The sequence below is a fragment of the Pinus tabuliformis genome, chromosome 2_2, assembly GCF_031772625.1.
Source record: "Pinus tabuliformis cultivar Carrire ecotype Pingquan chromosome 2_2, CPIR1, whole genome shotgun sequence".
NCBI lineage: Eukaryota > Viridiplantae > Streptophyta > Pinopsida > Pinales > Pinaceae > Pinus > Pinus tabuliformis.
In genome coordinates this window covers 482,747,436-482,763,643 of record NC_142300.1, presented here as the reverse complement: position 1 = coordinate 482,763,643, position 16,208 = coordinate 482,747,436, and the positions used below count along the sequence as shown (strand labels likewise).

Here is a 16,208-nt window from a genome sequence, read left to right as displayed (position 1 = left end):
ATCCAATCATTGTGTGCTGCTTATGCGATGTTGCGATATGCGATGTCACATATCGGCCGTCGGTGATTCCTTAAGTTTTTCATTTAAGAGCGCTTCACAATATAAGCGATGCGATGAATTTTGCATCGCTTCTTCGTAGCTTATTATGCGCATAGGAAAACGTCTCACTCTCTTCTCGCGATGCGATACAGCTTTAGGGAGTTAAGATACAAAAATTTTGATAAAATGTTTTTTTGGATTTTTTTGTTAAGGGTCCCCATTTGCTTGGTGTTAATGCTAATACCAAAAAAAGAGGGGGGTTGTTGGTGACCACAACAAGCTCCTATAGAAAACTCAGAGTTGATATAAAATCGGACTGCTTCTCATTATCAAAAAATAGTCATAAGTCAAGGGTTATGCCAAAATGGCTACAAGAGAACAAAGTAAAGCTAGCAACACTGTAGTGCAAAATATGCAATGGTTTCAAAAGTCCCTTACGAAGGCTGAGGCCTTAACATTTATAAACCACAAGGGCCCTAGCTGGCCTCCTAAATCTATGGGATTTGGCTGTCCAAACTGTGAGTAGACAACCCCTTCCAAAATCTGCTTGGCTGCCTTCTAGATCCAGTTTTGGTGGTCTTTGGAGCTCGGAATTGGGGGTGAAGATCACGAAGAAGGGCTATTTAATGTCATAGACAACCCCCCTACGAATCCTCACCTCAAGCTTGGCTGTCTTCTAGCCCATGATTTCTCGGTTTTGCTCCAACATGTGTCAAAAAACCTGAAATGAGCACGTGTTAACCACCTAGGAAGAGTGACTACCCTTATTCGTACAAATGACATAAGCATACTTAAAAATAATGCATAAGCTATGAAAAATGAAGGATTGAACAAGGACTGAACAAGGATAATTAGGCCAAATGAGCCCAACAAGTTACCAAATTTGGGGCTCATCACTTAGCTTAGTTTAGGAGTAGTTCCACCCCTCAGCTTGGACTCCATGACCAGAAGTGCCACCTAGACCAGTTATTTCACTCCTTCTCCTTCATGCAATATCAGATAGAATTAGTACTTTGATTTTTGAATTTAACAATTAGAACTTTATTTACTCTATAAGTGTGAATTAGACATTCAATTCATGCATTCTTGAACTATGAAATAGTAGAATAATATTTTGTTTTCAAGAAACCCTGATAGCTAGATGATTGAGTGCAAGTTAGCATAGTTTCCTTTCTGCAAAGTAGCATAAGATTGGTGTCATTTCATAGAATTTACAAGTTTACAACTTTCATCTTCTGAGTGTAAAAGCATTTACTGTCTCTGCACTAGGACTAGACTTCAAATTCTTCTTTCATTAGTTAGACTTCTTTCAGTTCAGTAGAGAAATGGCCTGGAACCCTAATGATCAAGTGACCCAGATGAGGGTGGCATGAGTAGAATAATGCATCTACTGTGTATATAGCACAGTCACCTCTAAGTTTGTATAAACCCCCAGGTTGATAAAGTAAAATTGGTAGCTTTAGGAGTTGCAACATTCTTGTTGCAATATCGGGGCTCATCACTTTTTGGTTTCATTGTTGGGGAGGTGTCTAGGTAGATGTAATTCTGCTTTTCTTTTTGTTTTACATTCAATAGGTAGATGTTATTCTTAGTTTCCTTTCTATTTTTCTATTTATTTTGAAAAACACATTAAAAGAAAAATATCTTTCATGCCTCATAGGAGTAGATACACTTTAGGGAAATTCTCGCCAAATACTCGCACACCATCAAACAATCAACCTTCACTCTTCTTCGGTAACTATCAATTTCCCTCTATGACTGTAGGGGAGTTAGAGGACCCCTTAGATGAACAACTTGAGATATTTGAAGAGCCTATTAGGGAAGAAGAAGAAGAAACCATTCCACATACCCACACAATGGCTGAAAACATAAATGAGGGTGATTTTCCCATCAGGGAAACTAATGGAGATGCTAGGATGAAAAACATAAGCCCTTCTTCCCTTCCTCACTTCCATGGCTTAACCTCAGAGGACCCTGGTACCTTTTTGTTTAAGGTTTATATTGTGTGTATAACTTATGATTATACCTTTGATGACTAGAAGTTGAAGTTGTTCCCATCCACCCTTAAGGATGCAGCGTTGTGCTCGTTCATGGGTCTACCCGGGGATAACATCACTACCCAGACTCAAATGAGGAAATACTTTAACAAAAAGTATAGGGACTATTGTAGGTCCAAGGACACCAAAGAGGAAATATTTAGGATGACTCTTGGACCAAATGAATCCCTCGAATACTATGAGGAAAGGTTCCAACTCAGTTGTAAAAGCGCCAGATGCACCCTTGATCCTAAATCACTCAAGTTTCTCCTTCTTAGAGGAATTAGGGAGGACATACTGGAAACCATAAACATGATTTCTGGAGGGGACATTTATCATCTATCATATGACGACATTAAGACAATATTCAAAAACCATTCTAGGGTTGCTAGGAAGAAGGGTAGGTCTAGTCAATCTCTCATCAGTTCCTCTTCCTCCAACACATCTATCAAGAATGCAAATGGACACCATGTAGGTCAAGAGGAAGCAAGAGGAAGCAAATAGATCCTTATCTATCTTTTTCCCTAAATGCACTAGAAGGCAACCTAGAAATTAATGTCCACTAAATGGTATAGAGATGTGCTCGGTCTGTGAGGAAAACCATTCCACAGATATGTGCCCTTCCTTGCCTAGATTGAAAGTTGTATACCAAGGGGCAGAAGGTGGGGATAAACAATTATGTTACATCAATCAAAGGAGACCTCAAGGACCTCGGCCATACCAGTAGGGCATGCACGGTGCATCCTATTTCTATTACCAACCCAACCAGAATGCACCCTTGGTATTCTCCTACTCATCCCTCATGGTCCACACCTTCTCCTTGGCCTTATGCACCTCAATATCCACCCCAACCTACCAATCAACCATTTCATCCATATGCTTCTACACATCCTCAGTGGAATCCCCCATCACAAGGTTGGAGGCCTCAATTCAACCAACCCCCTGCTTTATTGCCTCCACCTCCATCTCAACCACAACTCATTCATCCTGCTCCACCTAAGCAACCCCAGATGTCTGCTCAACCAAATCCGAACCAGAAAAACAAGCAGACACAACAAGTCTATAGTGGAGAGACATCTTACCATGCCTATGTTTTGAAGATTAAAGAAATCAACCTCGGGTCTGGAAGAGAGCTCCCCGATAACCAACCTCCATCTCCACCTGAAGAGATTGAAGAGGAAAAGGAAGAGAGTGTTCCTTAAGCCAATCCACCCCATTTTACTAAAAGATTGATCCATTCTAACCAGCACACCCCAGAAAATACTTAACTTCTGGGAGAATTGAAAATTTTGTATTAAAATCCCACTCCTCGAAGCTATCAAGGATGTTCCCATCTAAAACAAGCTTATAAATGAGAAATGTTTCAAACATCCTAGGAGGAGAAATAAAAACACCCCTACCATCAATGTCATTGGTCAATTTTCTGATCTAATGGTGGGGAGAGCGATTTTCCCAAAGTATCTAGACCTTGGAAGTCTTGTGGTAGATGTGCACATTGATGGCATCATTGTCCCCCACACCTTGATTGATCTTGGCGTTGCCATAAATGTGATGACTAAGGAGACTATGCTCAAGTTAAACCTCCAAGGATCCTTGAGAAAGACCATAACAATGCTACAACTTGCAGATAGGTCCACAGTGGCTCCTGAGGGAGCTGTTGAGGATGTAATGGTATCTATCGATTCTTGGGAGTAGGATGCTCAGAGGATGAGAAACAATTTCAATAGGGGGGTGATGATGAGGCTCATCAATGGGTATATTATATGGGTCAAAATACCATCCTCCAACTTATTAAATTATCTTTTTCCTCACATTTATCTACAAATTTTGTTATATTATGCTTAATGTGAGGAGTAAAGATGTGTTACTATGTCATGTGGCCTAATGTGTGTTAAATGCAGGAATTAGAGCATTTTTGAGATGATTTGAGTGTAGGAACTCGGACTAGAAAAGAAAGAGAGATTCTAGGAGGTGGTCCACCTCTTTAATTCCTCAAATCAGTTGAAGATCCCCCACTCTATCTCATCAATTCAATGTCATTAGCAGCCAAGCATGCCAAGTTCATTGGTAGCCGAGCTAGGGCAAGTCAAGGAAGAGTTGGATTCACCTATTCTCAAGTTAGGGAGGCAAATATCCCTATTTTCTAGGGAGCTGTTAGCAGCTACATTTTTGTATAAATAAACTAGCTAAGAGACTCATTAGGATTCAAAGTTTTATTGTAACCAAAAGGCCATTAAGCTAAAGCACATTTCATTGTTATTGTTATGATGTATTTTCCACTTTTTGAATGATAATGATAAGTTTTGTTTTGATCCAGCATTGAGTTGACTCAGAGGGCTGAAGCTCTTAGGTTAGGGCCCAACCCTAACAGCATAATTTCCTCTCTTGTATCCATATTCTTAGTCTATAATTTTGATTAATTGTTGCAGTGTATTCATGTTTCTTTTAGCTTAAAAGATTGATTGAGTTGTTGGTTTATTCATGCTTCCATTAGCTTAGAGGATAAATTAGTTGTTGTAGTGCAATAGAGTAAAATACATCAAAAATCTTGTGACAATGACCCGTATCTCATCTCCCTCATGGGATCATGATTAGAGGACCCCACTCTCACAACCCAAAAACAGAGTTTGATTTCTTTTCAATTGCATAAATCAAGTTGTAGCATTAGTTAGATAGTTGTTTACGATTCCTTGGAAAGGGTTACACTTGTTATTTTTCTTCTCCTGATTGTTGTAGCTTAGAAGATATTCCAGTTCATCAATTAATTTCTTAGCAAGAGTTAGATTAGCTTTTCCAAATTCAATTCATATTTTCCATATTGACATAAAACACTTTGCAAATGAAAAGTAATAAGTGTAGGTGTTATGCTAGGATTGTTTATCTGCAAGCAATGATCCTTTCCACTAGCTCCATTTAGGTCCTCTCCCCCTTCTGCTGATGCACGCCAACCCATGTTCCAAACCTCTGTTTCCAGGTCATCGTGAGCAAGCCATCTTAGCCAAACCTAACCTTCTTGAAGTACTGAGCCTGGACAAGGGTTAAGATCACCTTCCCCACATTGTCCCCAGTTTCCATACACCCTTCCAACACTTCATATCACCATTCTTACTCTCCAAAACCTCTCAACCAACTTCCTCTAACATTTCAGGATACCTTGTAGCAGTACAAGAGATCTTGTAGCAACATCTTGTAGCTCACCTGTAGCAGCCTGTTTTAACCTTGTTTTCACTTGAAATGATAGCTTAGCCTATTTTAGGAGTAGTTCCACCCCTTAGGTTGGACTCCATGACCAAAAGTGCCACCTAGATCAATCCTTTCACTCCTTTTCCTTTCTGCAATATTAGATAGCATTAGTACTTTGATTCTTGAATTTAGCAATTAGAACTTTATTTACTCTACGAGTGTGAATTAGATAGTCAATGCATGCATTCATGAATTATGAAATGGTAGAATAATATTATGTTTTCAAGCAACCCTGATAGCTAGATGATTGAGTACAAGTTATCATAGTTTCCTTTCTGCAAAATAACATAATATTGGTGTCATTTCATAGCATTTACAAGTTGACAACTTTCATCTTCTGAGTGTAAAAGCATTTACTTTCTATACACTAGGACTAGACTTCACATTATGCTTTTAGTAGTTAGACTCCTTTTAGTTCAATAGAGGAATGATCTGGAACCCTAATGATCAAGTGACCCAGATGAGGGTGGCATGAGTATAATAATGCATCTGTTGTGTATATAACACTGTCACTTCTAAGTTTGTATGAGACCTTGGATTGATAAAGTAAATTTGGTAGCTTTGGGAGTTGTAGCATTATTGCTGCAATATTGGGGCTCACCACAAAGTACCAACATCTTTAGTTCACCAACAATGGAATGTGAATATTTCTCAGGAAAAAGAAGCAAGTGGCACCAAAGGACTCCATGGATCAAAGAGTTCAGACTTTGATAAATAAACAACTGTAAATATAGAATAACTTCAAATGGTCATTGTATCCTCCACTCCTAACTCTGAAGGTTGGCGGAAAGTGGAGAAAAAGAAAGGATGAGAGATTAAAGTAGTGTTACTTATTTTATGAGCTTTCTATCTTGGGTACCCAGTAAGGCTGGTCTACTTGAATGTTTTTTAACATACTTTTGATATGCCATTCAATATGCCATTATCGTATTCTCATCATTCTTGGAAGTTGAACAACCAAAAACATTAATTATTTTAAAATACTTTAAATAGCGTTTGTTATCACAACAATTCTTTTAAATTTTATTAACATTTATCATTATAAAAATTCTTTTAACTTTGCTTAAAATAATTAGAACCCATTAAAAAATTTAAAAAAAAATTATTGAAAGGAGAATCAACATTACATGGACGATAATTCAATGTTAAAATGCATAACTTTAGCATTTTGTAATTTACCCTATATATATCCCAAGAAAAAGCAAAAAAATGTTTATTTTCTCAAATTGTAATGCAATTAACACAGATCCATCTTAAATACGGATGAGTAGAGAGGGATCCAATTTCTTCACGTGTAAGAATTTTGTAACTTACCCTATATATATCCCAAGAAAATACAAAAAATGTTTATTTTCTCAAATTGTAATGCAACTAGCATAGATCCAGCATTTTGTAACTTACCCTATATATATCCCAAGAAAAAACAAAAAATGTTTATTTTCTCAAATTGTAATGCAACTAACATAGATCCATCTTAAATACAAATGAGTGTTAGAATGTTAATCACAAATGCGCAAATGGCGCTGACCATTGTTCACTCATCTGCCAGTTTAATGTAACTCTGCAGGAATCAGTTGAACATCATTTCAAGACGGCGGAGATCGACGGAGGTCATTATTGAATCTCCTTCATATGTACCTATAAATAATTATGTTTAGTAATGAAATATCAAGCTCATTCTATGAGTCTTCAAGTTTCTGATATGGTATCAGAGCTCAGGTGAGCTGTGAGGTCACAGGGCTAGCTGTGAGGTGAGGTGAAGCGGTGTGGCTCCTGCTGTGCATGAAAGTTGTGTTCTGTGAGAGTAAAGTGTGTTCCTTATTGACTGAAGCTGCCTGTAAAGTGAATCTGCTTGCTGTGTAGAGAGCATGAGCTCTTGCTGCCGTGGGAAAGTGGCATAGTGAAACGTTCGTGTCCTGTGCCACTGTGTTTGGAGAGTCACACACTCTAGAGAAAAAGAGTGCGACTGACTTGTGTGTAAGCTTGAGGACGTGAAAGAAGTTGTGTGCGAAGAGCATTGGCCTAAGGAGGAATTAAGCCTTGCCTTGCTGCTCTATTGTGAATGACGTGAGAGAATGCAGCAGATGCGTGGATCAAACATGCAACTGGATGTTATGATTTCTTGCTATTGGAGTTGTGCTAGCCTTGTGGTGTGATGGTGTATTTTCCACACAGAAGTGCTGCAATATCCACTGTGCGTGGAGAAAGTGGAGAGCCAATTGTATGAAGTGGATGTGAGCGTGGTATTGGTGAGTTAAATCACCATTGCTTGGTGAGCATCTCATGTTAAATCAAGTGATTGAGTTCTTGCCTTCTGTTTAAGTGCAGTCCTGGAGACCGTAGTTCTAGAGACATTGTGAAGTTTGAGGTTGAGTTGTGTGGAGAGCTTGTTGTGAAGAGAGTGTGAGCACTATTGGAATCAGCGGTTAGTTCTCCAGAGGGCTGACACTGTGAAGATTAGTGAGGATGTTTATGCTTGTTGTGGATGTGTTAAGATTCTTGGCGGTGCACAAATTCTTGGTGGTGCGTGGTGTCGTGGAGTGGTGTGTGAGGGTGCATAAGAGTGTTGAGTCAGCTGTGGAACTGGACAGACTATTTGTTAGCCTGTGGAGTAAATCTTGTCGTTCCCATGAAGTTCTTATTGCTCTTTTGAGGAGAGCTTTGAGAAGAGGCTGTTATAAAGTTTGCTTGGACATTGAAGCCACCTGTGTTGGAAAAGGCCACCGAGACCTCATCATTGATTTAATTTGAAGGTGAAATTGTTGTTGGAAAATGCTAATCATAAGAGGGGCAGCGAAAGTGTGGTGTGCATCTAGGTAAGTGAGTGGCAGAGCTGAGCCTGGTGCTACTCTAAAGTCAAAGCTCGCCAGAGTTTAAGGAAAATTTAAGCCTAGCTGATATGTCTATCTTTTTAGACTTTTTTGACAATGACCCTTTCGATGATCATTTTCTCAGGAACCCATTTGGCAACATTTTTAGGTCTAGCAGTGTTTTTGAGTTTGAAGAAATTTTTGACAAACAATGTGATGCTATTGAGGATTATGTTACTCATGATCATGAGCTAAAATCTATTCCACATGATTCTGCAATCACTCAAAGTAAAACTTGCTTCTCTCAGAAACCAATTGCTATAAATTTGATTGGATATGCTTCCAAGATAACTGCGACTATGGAAGATACAACCATGGATGTTGTTCAGAGGCCGCTCATGTTCCAAGATGAGTGCATTTTGCTGGCTCCTCATGGAAAGTGGGGAAAGCATGAATTGGACTACCTCGTTTTCACTGTGCCAGATGTTTCCTTGCATCTCAATCCATAAAAGGTGGTCGATGTAAAGAACGTAAGCAAGGAGCAGAGGAATTTCATAAAGAAACCCAGAATAGTGAAGATGAAACTGCACCAGCTAATACACAAGCATGGACCCTTTAGCAAGAAGGTAAAAATGAAATGTTTTGTTGTAAGCCTAGCTGAGACTTAGACCAGCAGGAAATTATAGTTTAGGTCGTCGTGATTAAGGGGAGGTGTTAGAATGTTAATCACGACTGCGCAAACGGTACCGACCACTGTTCACACGTCAGCTAGTTTAATGTAACTCTACAGGAATCAGTTGAACATCATTTCAAGATGGCAGAGATTGGCGGAGGTCATTATTGATTGTCCTTCATATGTATCTATAAAGAATTATGTTTAGTAATGAAATATCAAGCTCATTCTATGAGTCTTCAAGTTTCTGATAATGAGTAGAGAGGGATCCAATATCATGTGAAAAAAAAGATACATTTTTTAAACACTAATGTTTCACTCAAAATAAAATCTAAAATTCCATTAAACAAACCATTTCCTCGTTCGAAAATCTAAAATTCCATTAAAAAAACCATTCCCCGTTCTAATATATGGTCTAACATACAGAAAACAAATTTCATTATATTATTGTATCTTAGTGTAAATCGAGCTCTAAAATGTTTAGAGCAAAATCATAGCTCCAACCTAGCTTCATCAATTTTGTTTATTAAGCTTCCAAGTTTGTCCAACATTATTCTATAAAATAAAAACTACAATTTGTACTTTGACCGCGATAATTGAAATATTGAATGGTTATGTTTGAGTTTTCTCATGCTATATATCCGTAATGTGCAATGGACAAGTATCTCGAATCTGCCATGGACATAAGATCAAGAATTTGAAGAGGTTAATTTGACATTGCAAACAATTTTATTAAAAATTCCCTGAGAAGCCTTCCTGTATCTGTAGTTGTTGGAGGCTAAAAGCAAGCCAGAATAATTTTATCAAAAATTCCTTTATGATACGTGGGAAGCCCTTTTGTGTCTGCAGTTGTTGAGGCTAAAAGGAAGTAAGAAATGTTAAAAGAAGATAAAAAAATCTGAGATATTTTTTTTTTTCAAGTTTTTTCTTATAATATCATATTATATATGCTTGACAATTTTGGTGTAATAATTTTAGGTTAGAAGTTTATGTAAGAAAGCTAATAAAGCAAAATAAGACCAAGGTTATGGGACATGTATTCCAAGTTGAATGTTGGACAAAATCATCTTGGTGGGTGTTCATTTGGTTTATTATTGTTCAGGGAATTTGCAAAGGCTTTGAAAAAAAGAGAGACATTATTTGGTATTTAATTTATGAAAATAAAGAAAAATAGGAGAAAATGAATGTGAAAGGTCACAAGATTGCATGTGAAGGAAATTGAAAGAAAATTACACGAAATTGGAGAAAATAAAGGTCTTAATGATAAAAATGCTATGAGGATCAATTCAAAACATTTAGTCAGTTTTAGCTTGGAGCTCTCCCTCTATTCTTTCTCTCATACTCTTGCACTTAGAGCATTCTTGGGGCACTCAAGCATTGGAGAAAGGAAGGCAAAGGAAGAACAAGGAAGCAAGGATCAAGAAATGAAGAGTGGAATCAAGCAACTACAGTGGGATTATTTTGTAGAGATCAAGTTGCATGTGTGATTTCTTTTCTAGTTTTGGCATGCATGATACATACATGAAAGATTTATAGGAAAACACTCAAAATCATGAGAATGATGAAGATTTACTAATTCAAAGATATATAAGATGTGCTAGCCCAATGTAAGAAACTAGAAATTTAATGCTTTTAAAATTTGCATCAGAAGCCTACATAGAATCTCATCCTCGGGATAATAATCGAATACACTACTCAAATATAAGGGAAGGTAAGTAATACAAGAGAAACTTTTCATGGCCAAGTCAACAACAATGTAAAAAGTTTGATTTTTGCATTTAGAATTATTTTGCATTTGTCAATTTTTTTATTTTTGCACTTAGTTAGGGTTATTCCACATTTATCAAGTTGTTTCCTCTTTTACCTGACATACATTTTAGGGTTGAATCATGAGAACTAAACTCGAGAAGGTGTGTCATGTTATGTCTATAGTTTACTACTTTCTCATTTATTATGGTTTTGACTGGTACTTGACATGCATTTTCATATTCTCTATGGATTCTTTAAGGGGTGTCATGTCATGTCTAATGTCTAAAATGTGTATACTTTTTCTTCTTTTCAAACTAGATTAGGAGTGAGTGCATGAAAATGTGTTACACTTTTAGGCCAAATGAAGTGATGAAATTTCAAGTATTTCATCTTTTATCAAATTAAAACTCTATAAATTCATAGAATCAAAATCATTTTTATGATTTTGAGACATTTTCCTAAAAAATTAATTTGTTCTACATTAATTTTCTAAAAACTGTCTTTAATTTCCTCACACCTATAATTTTGTTAAAAATAAGTTTTCTATATAATTCTTTTTATCATTTTTCTTTGTTACACTTCATAATAATGAAATAATTATAAACTACAATATTTCATAAACATTTAACAACTAATAATACACATTTAAGATCATCTTAAACACTATCATGACTTTAATGGTTCTCACAATTTTCTAGTATTTATTTGATTGCTAAATGTAAAAAATCTATATTTGTTTGCAAATTTTATTTTCAATGAGTTAAAAACAACATATATAAAGCAGCTAGCATAAATTTATGGTGTTAAAAACGTTAACTATGTTTTTGTACAACCTAATTTTGTGTAAGGCAACATTATACTCAAAGCTAAAGCTAACTTCATATTAGGATAAAGGTTATTGCGTTTTTTAAGATTTTGACATTGTATTTCGTAAAAAAATTCCAAAGTTCAAGTGGATTTAGTGATATACATGTGATAAATTTAAGGGTGTGTGTTTTTTTTTCAAAATTCATTATTTAAAATTTAAAAGATCGTGTGTGTATATATATATATATATATATATATATATATATATATATATATATAAATTTTTATTGTTAAAATATATTTCTTATTTTACAAATAAAAATGTTTTATGTAATAATTTAATGTTTAAATGATAATAAATTATTTAATAGTTTTTTATAATAATTGGTATAATTTATTTTGATATAAATAAATATGCTATGCATGTTAAATTAATTGTTTATATAATTTTATATAATTTCATGTAAAGTAATTAGAAATAAAATAAATTACAAGAATAAGATTTTTAAATTTTATATTTTTTAAAAATAGTTTAACAAGTGATATATATAAAATAATAAAAAATATATATTTTAAAGCTGTATAGAATAAAATATCAATGTGAGTTATGAATAAAATATTTTAATATGAGTTAATATTGACGTATAGTTAAAAATATATTAATAATAAAAAAAGCATTTCAATGTACATGTTTTGTAATATCTATAGCATTCAAAAATACAATTTAAATAATGAAAAATTACACATTCTTTTTTGAACTCTAAAATAAGTTTGCATATAAAAAAATGTGATCCCTCTCAACTCATGTTAGATCCCTGCCGTAAGATAAATCTATATTATTAATCTAATTTTATTTTTAAATAATCATTATTTTATAAGCACATTATCTTTATTTATAATTTATGATGATTTGATCCATAAAATCTTAGATAAATAATAATCAGGTCAGTTAAGACACTTCTTAATGTAAAATTACTCTTCTATTCCTCACCCCAATAAATACTACACAAATACAATATTTATCCTTATTCTTCTATTAAATTTTGTGTTTTATCTTTAATTATCTGAAAATATTAATTTCCTTAAAGCAATAAGTTTTATCATATAGCTACAATAACTCTCCTTCCATTACTTTTGTGTTTCATCTTTTAATTTTGTAGGTTAAATTTACAAGGGTGAGCTGAGCTGGCATTCCAGATATAATAACTATCATCTTCATTTCATCAATTATCCACCAAGTTTAAGCGTCTTATCCCACTTTTCAATAGATAAAAACTATAAAATGTCAAAGTATTGAATCATATAAAATACAATTTACAATTTTTTTGGTGTAACATTTTAATTTTGAAGCATAAAGGCGACGTCATCATTATCAATGAATTTTAAAATACAGAGGGGATGCAATCAGCAATCCATTGAGGACATAAATAGTCTCAACTTTCAAACATGTATAAAGCTGGTGTTATGATGCTACTGGTATTCATGGAATTCCCTGGAACTACTGCAACTTTTAATCACATGTATAATCCCTCGGATGATAGTTATCTTTGGCTTGAATTTGTTTTGAATGGACACACGCTGGAGGAAGCTGATCAATTCCCATCATCCATGGACAAGGGTCAGGGGAAAACACCAGGGACTTGGAGGCTTTATTCTCTTTCTGAGAGGCGATTAAACCCGATACCACTGGAACGCTGTCGAACTGGGCCGCTGAGAACTCAAAGAATGTATGCTCGTGGAATGGTATTTCCTGCAGACAACACACGAAAAGAGTGGTCGCCATAATCTTCCTCAATTATAGGGTTGGAAGGTACCCTTTCTCCATCTTTGGGCAACCTCTCATTATTGCTCACTTTGAATCTTTTTCATATATTATTTGATAGAAAGAATTTCATCAGAATTTTGACAGCTTAAATAGCTTAAAGCACTACTGGAATATTAATTGAAATCCGCTTTATTTTGCAATGGGTTTTAATCCAAAAGCTTTGTCTAATTGCACACACCTCAAATGGATTCAATTTCCATATAACTTTATGGACCATCCAACAGTATTTGGTTGTGGAGAAGAACCACTGCACTGCACGCCTCTGGCTGGTCTCATCTCTATGCATTTTTTCTTTGAAATGAAATCACTATCACAGATTTGAACCTCTGTAGCTGTTCGGATTTGTCAACAATGGCTGCTACATAAAATGCTCATATACTTGGCTAACTAGTCCAGAGTAATTGTTGAGAAAGAGGAACATGTATACTCTTAAGGCTTCTTATGCTATTGTTAAGCAAGTATACTCTGTTCATTTCGCCAGATATCCCAAACCTTTTTATAATTGCAAATTCTCAGAACTTGTCATGGTGGTGAATTTACCGTTGGATAAAACCAACACCATAACAAACCAGCTTGAAAGATCCGTTTAGATAAACACCTGCACAATTATTATAATAAGTAAATAAGGTCTGTGATCAATTCACAAATACAAAAACCATATGAACAATTAAGGGAAACAAAACCCACTGCTCAACATAAAATTCTAAGGTCACCGAAAAAGTGATAGGTACCTGCAAAATCACAGTCACTGCATTTTCATTTTCCATTAAATCCAGCAGCTTGATAGAGTTAGCCCAGGATTCTGGCCCTAGTGATCAAGAAGTGATTACACCGACGAAGATTGTTATAGAAGCTGCAAATGCTGTCTCCATATTCCCATTGAGCAGCACACTGGATACAGTTGGCCGAGGAACAATGAACATAGAAAACTGACATAGATGCTAGAAAGCCTCTGTCCAGTTTCCATTGAGTATTAACTGAAACTTCGATGCAAATAGCCAAATATTGCAAAATATAGACAAAGAAGGGATTAGAATGAGAACAGAGAACTGCCATCGGCTGAAAATCTTGGTTCAACTCTCAAATCGGTAGTTGCTTTAGCTATTCTGCCACAGTTTATTTGCATATAGATTTAAGGTCAACTCATGATGGCGTCTTATATCTTGCTATTGAGGCTACTTCTTCCCAGGCTTAAGAAGGCCAACTGACTCAAATTTGCAATGGTTTCACCTCTGCAGTCCTTAAAACCATCTGCCCATATAACAGCAGATCTGTTATTTATATAGCAGTATCAATGTAATGGTGGTATCCATTGAATGAATCCACAACCACTATCCAAAGATTACAGATCTGGGGTTAAAGATGAGTTCGATCTAACTGGATCCAACTCAAACAGATACAGAGAATCAAGATGGGTTCAGAAACTCAAACAAGTTGAAATACTTCCACTAGTACCATCAATAGTATGGACGCTCTCAAACGTTTATATACAAAAGTTTCATCCATTGAAGGTGAACACAATTAGACATTGCTCTTGAAATAAAATCCCACAGCGAACTAAAACTGAGTTCCTGTATTCCCTAGGAGAGCTTTATGCTACACAAACTCTGATGGAATTCATTCATTGTCAAATACTTGTTATGAGAAAGATTAAGAGTGAGCAATAGCTAGAGGCTATCAAGAAATGGGGAAAGGGTACCTTCCAATCCTAATTGCGAAAAGATTATGGGGACCACTTCTCCGGTGTACTCTGTGCACCAAATACCATTCAACGGACATGCGTTCTGTGAGTTCTCAGCAGTAAATTTGGACACCAAACCAGTTGAATCAAATTTAACTGTCTTTCTGTAGGACAAAAGAGCCTCCGCGTCTCTGAATTTCTCAAACCACCCGCGTCCATGGATGATGTGAATTAACGAACTTCCTCCAGCGTGCGTTCATTCAAACAAATTCACCACAAGAAAACTGCCACCCAAGAGCTCATACAGATCATCATATAAACGATCTTCTTAATCATCTGAATATGGCTTCTTAGAGCGACTAATAGTTGCATCAGTTACAGTGGTTGCAGCCATGGCGGAGGCCATGACCACAAACCACAGAAGCAACATCAGAAAACCTCCAACTACATTGAGTCGTGAATTCCATATGTTTGTGTGTCTATAAATAGATACAAATCTCATAAGGACTCTGTCGTGGCGCGTGGGTGGTCCACATGAGTTGTATCTCATGGAATTAGCTAATGTGGGATTAGGTGTCGAATGCTAAATTAACTTTTTGACACACCTCAAATTGCCGAAGAAAACCCACTGCTTTACTGTAGCTGAAGAGCCGGCGGCTTTATTTTGTCAAATATGTTTGGAAGTGGCTCTGTAGGTGGACGAATTGCTTGGTTGTTAAAAGTGACTGGAATTCATTTAAATTTTTTTTAAAATCTGGTATTAATTATATATTTTTAAGGTGGAAATCGATTCAACCTTATGTCTGAACACTCAAAACCTTAAAGTTCGAATTTCTACGAAATTTTATCTTGTTAAAATTTCCATGATTTTCAAAGAAAAACAGCCTTAGAATTTCCATAATTTTCGAGGGAAAAAAACAGTATGGTGAGTTCCACTTAGATCCAATTCCACGCATGCTGAAAGGTCGATATCAGGATTGGAATTTGAGTTGTTGATCTGCCCACGGAATTTGAATAGCAGATATGATGGCAAACTTATTTTTATCTTTTTTTATGTTGATGGGATAGGAAAAAAGTGATGGACACTAATATCTTTTTTTAAGGTGGTGTGTCTTAAATTTTTCTTCAAGTTTTGCACTTAGAAAAGAGATTTTGTATCTTGAGAGAATTGATCCCTCTAAACAATTGATAAATCCAAAATTAAAATAGATCTAAACTAGTTAAATATCAAAAATAAATAATAAAACTTGAATCATAAATTTTATTTGTAATTTGTATTCATCTTCATTTTAAAAAAAATAAATGACAATTGAATATCCATCTATTAACAATAGTGACAAATAAA

The 16,208-nt window shown here is 35.5% G+C and overlaps 1 protein-coding gene across 2 annotated transcripts; it reads right to left on the bottom strand.

The window, feature by feature from the left end:
* Window positions 1–12,678: 12,678 nt before the first annotated feature.
* Window positions 12,679–15,344, bottom strand: LOC149193453 (uncharacterized). 2 transcript variants are annotated; one of them, XM_089404849.1, is made up of 3 exons: window positions 13,914–15,344; window positions 13,361–13,780; window positions 12,679–13,107 (listed from the first exon to the last, which is right to left on the bottom strand). In XM_089404849.1, exons 2-3 carry the CDS (start codon window positions 13,466–13,468, stop codon window positions 12,868–12,870), a joined length of 348 nt encoding a protein of 115 aa, XP_089260975.1. In that variant the 5' UTR covers window positions 13,469–13,780; window positions 13,914–15,344; the 3' UTR covers window positions 12,679–12,867. The 2 variants fall into 2 exon arrangements, with proteins under 2 accessions (XP_089260975.1, XP_089260976.1); XM_089404850.1 differs by having other exon boundaries at window positions 13,361–13,647.
* Window positions 15,345–16,208: the final 864 nt, after the last annotated feature.

Excerpts from the sequence above, each read along its gene's own strand:
- LOC149193453 (XM_089404849.1), bottom strand. The coding sequence starts at position 13,468 with ATGCATAGAGATGAGACCAGCCAGAGGCGTGCAGTGCAGTGGTTCTTC. Across the intron at positions 13,108-13,360 it reads GGAAATTGAATCCATTTGAG|GAAATACCATTCCACGAGCA; the intron begins GTGTGTGCAATT and ends TGTTGTCTGCAG.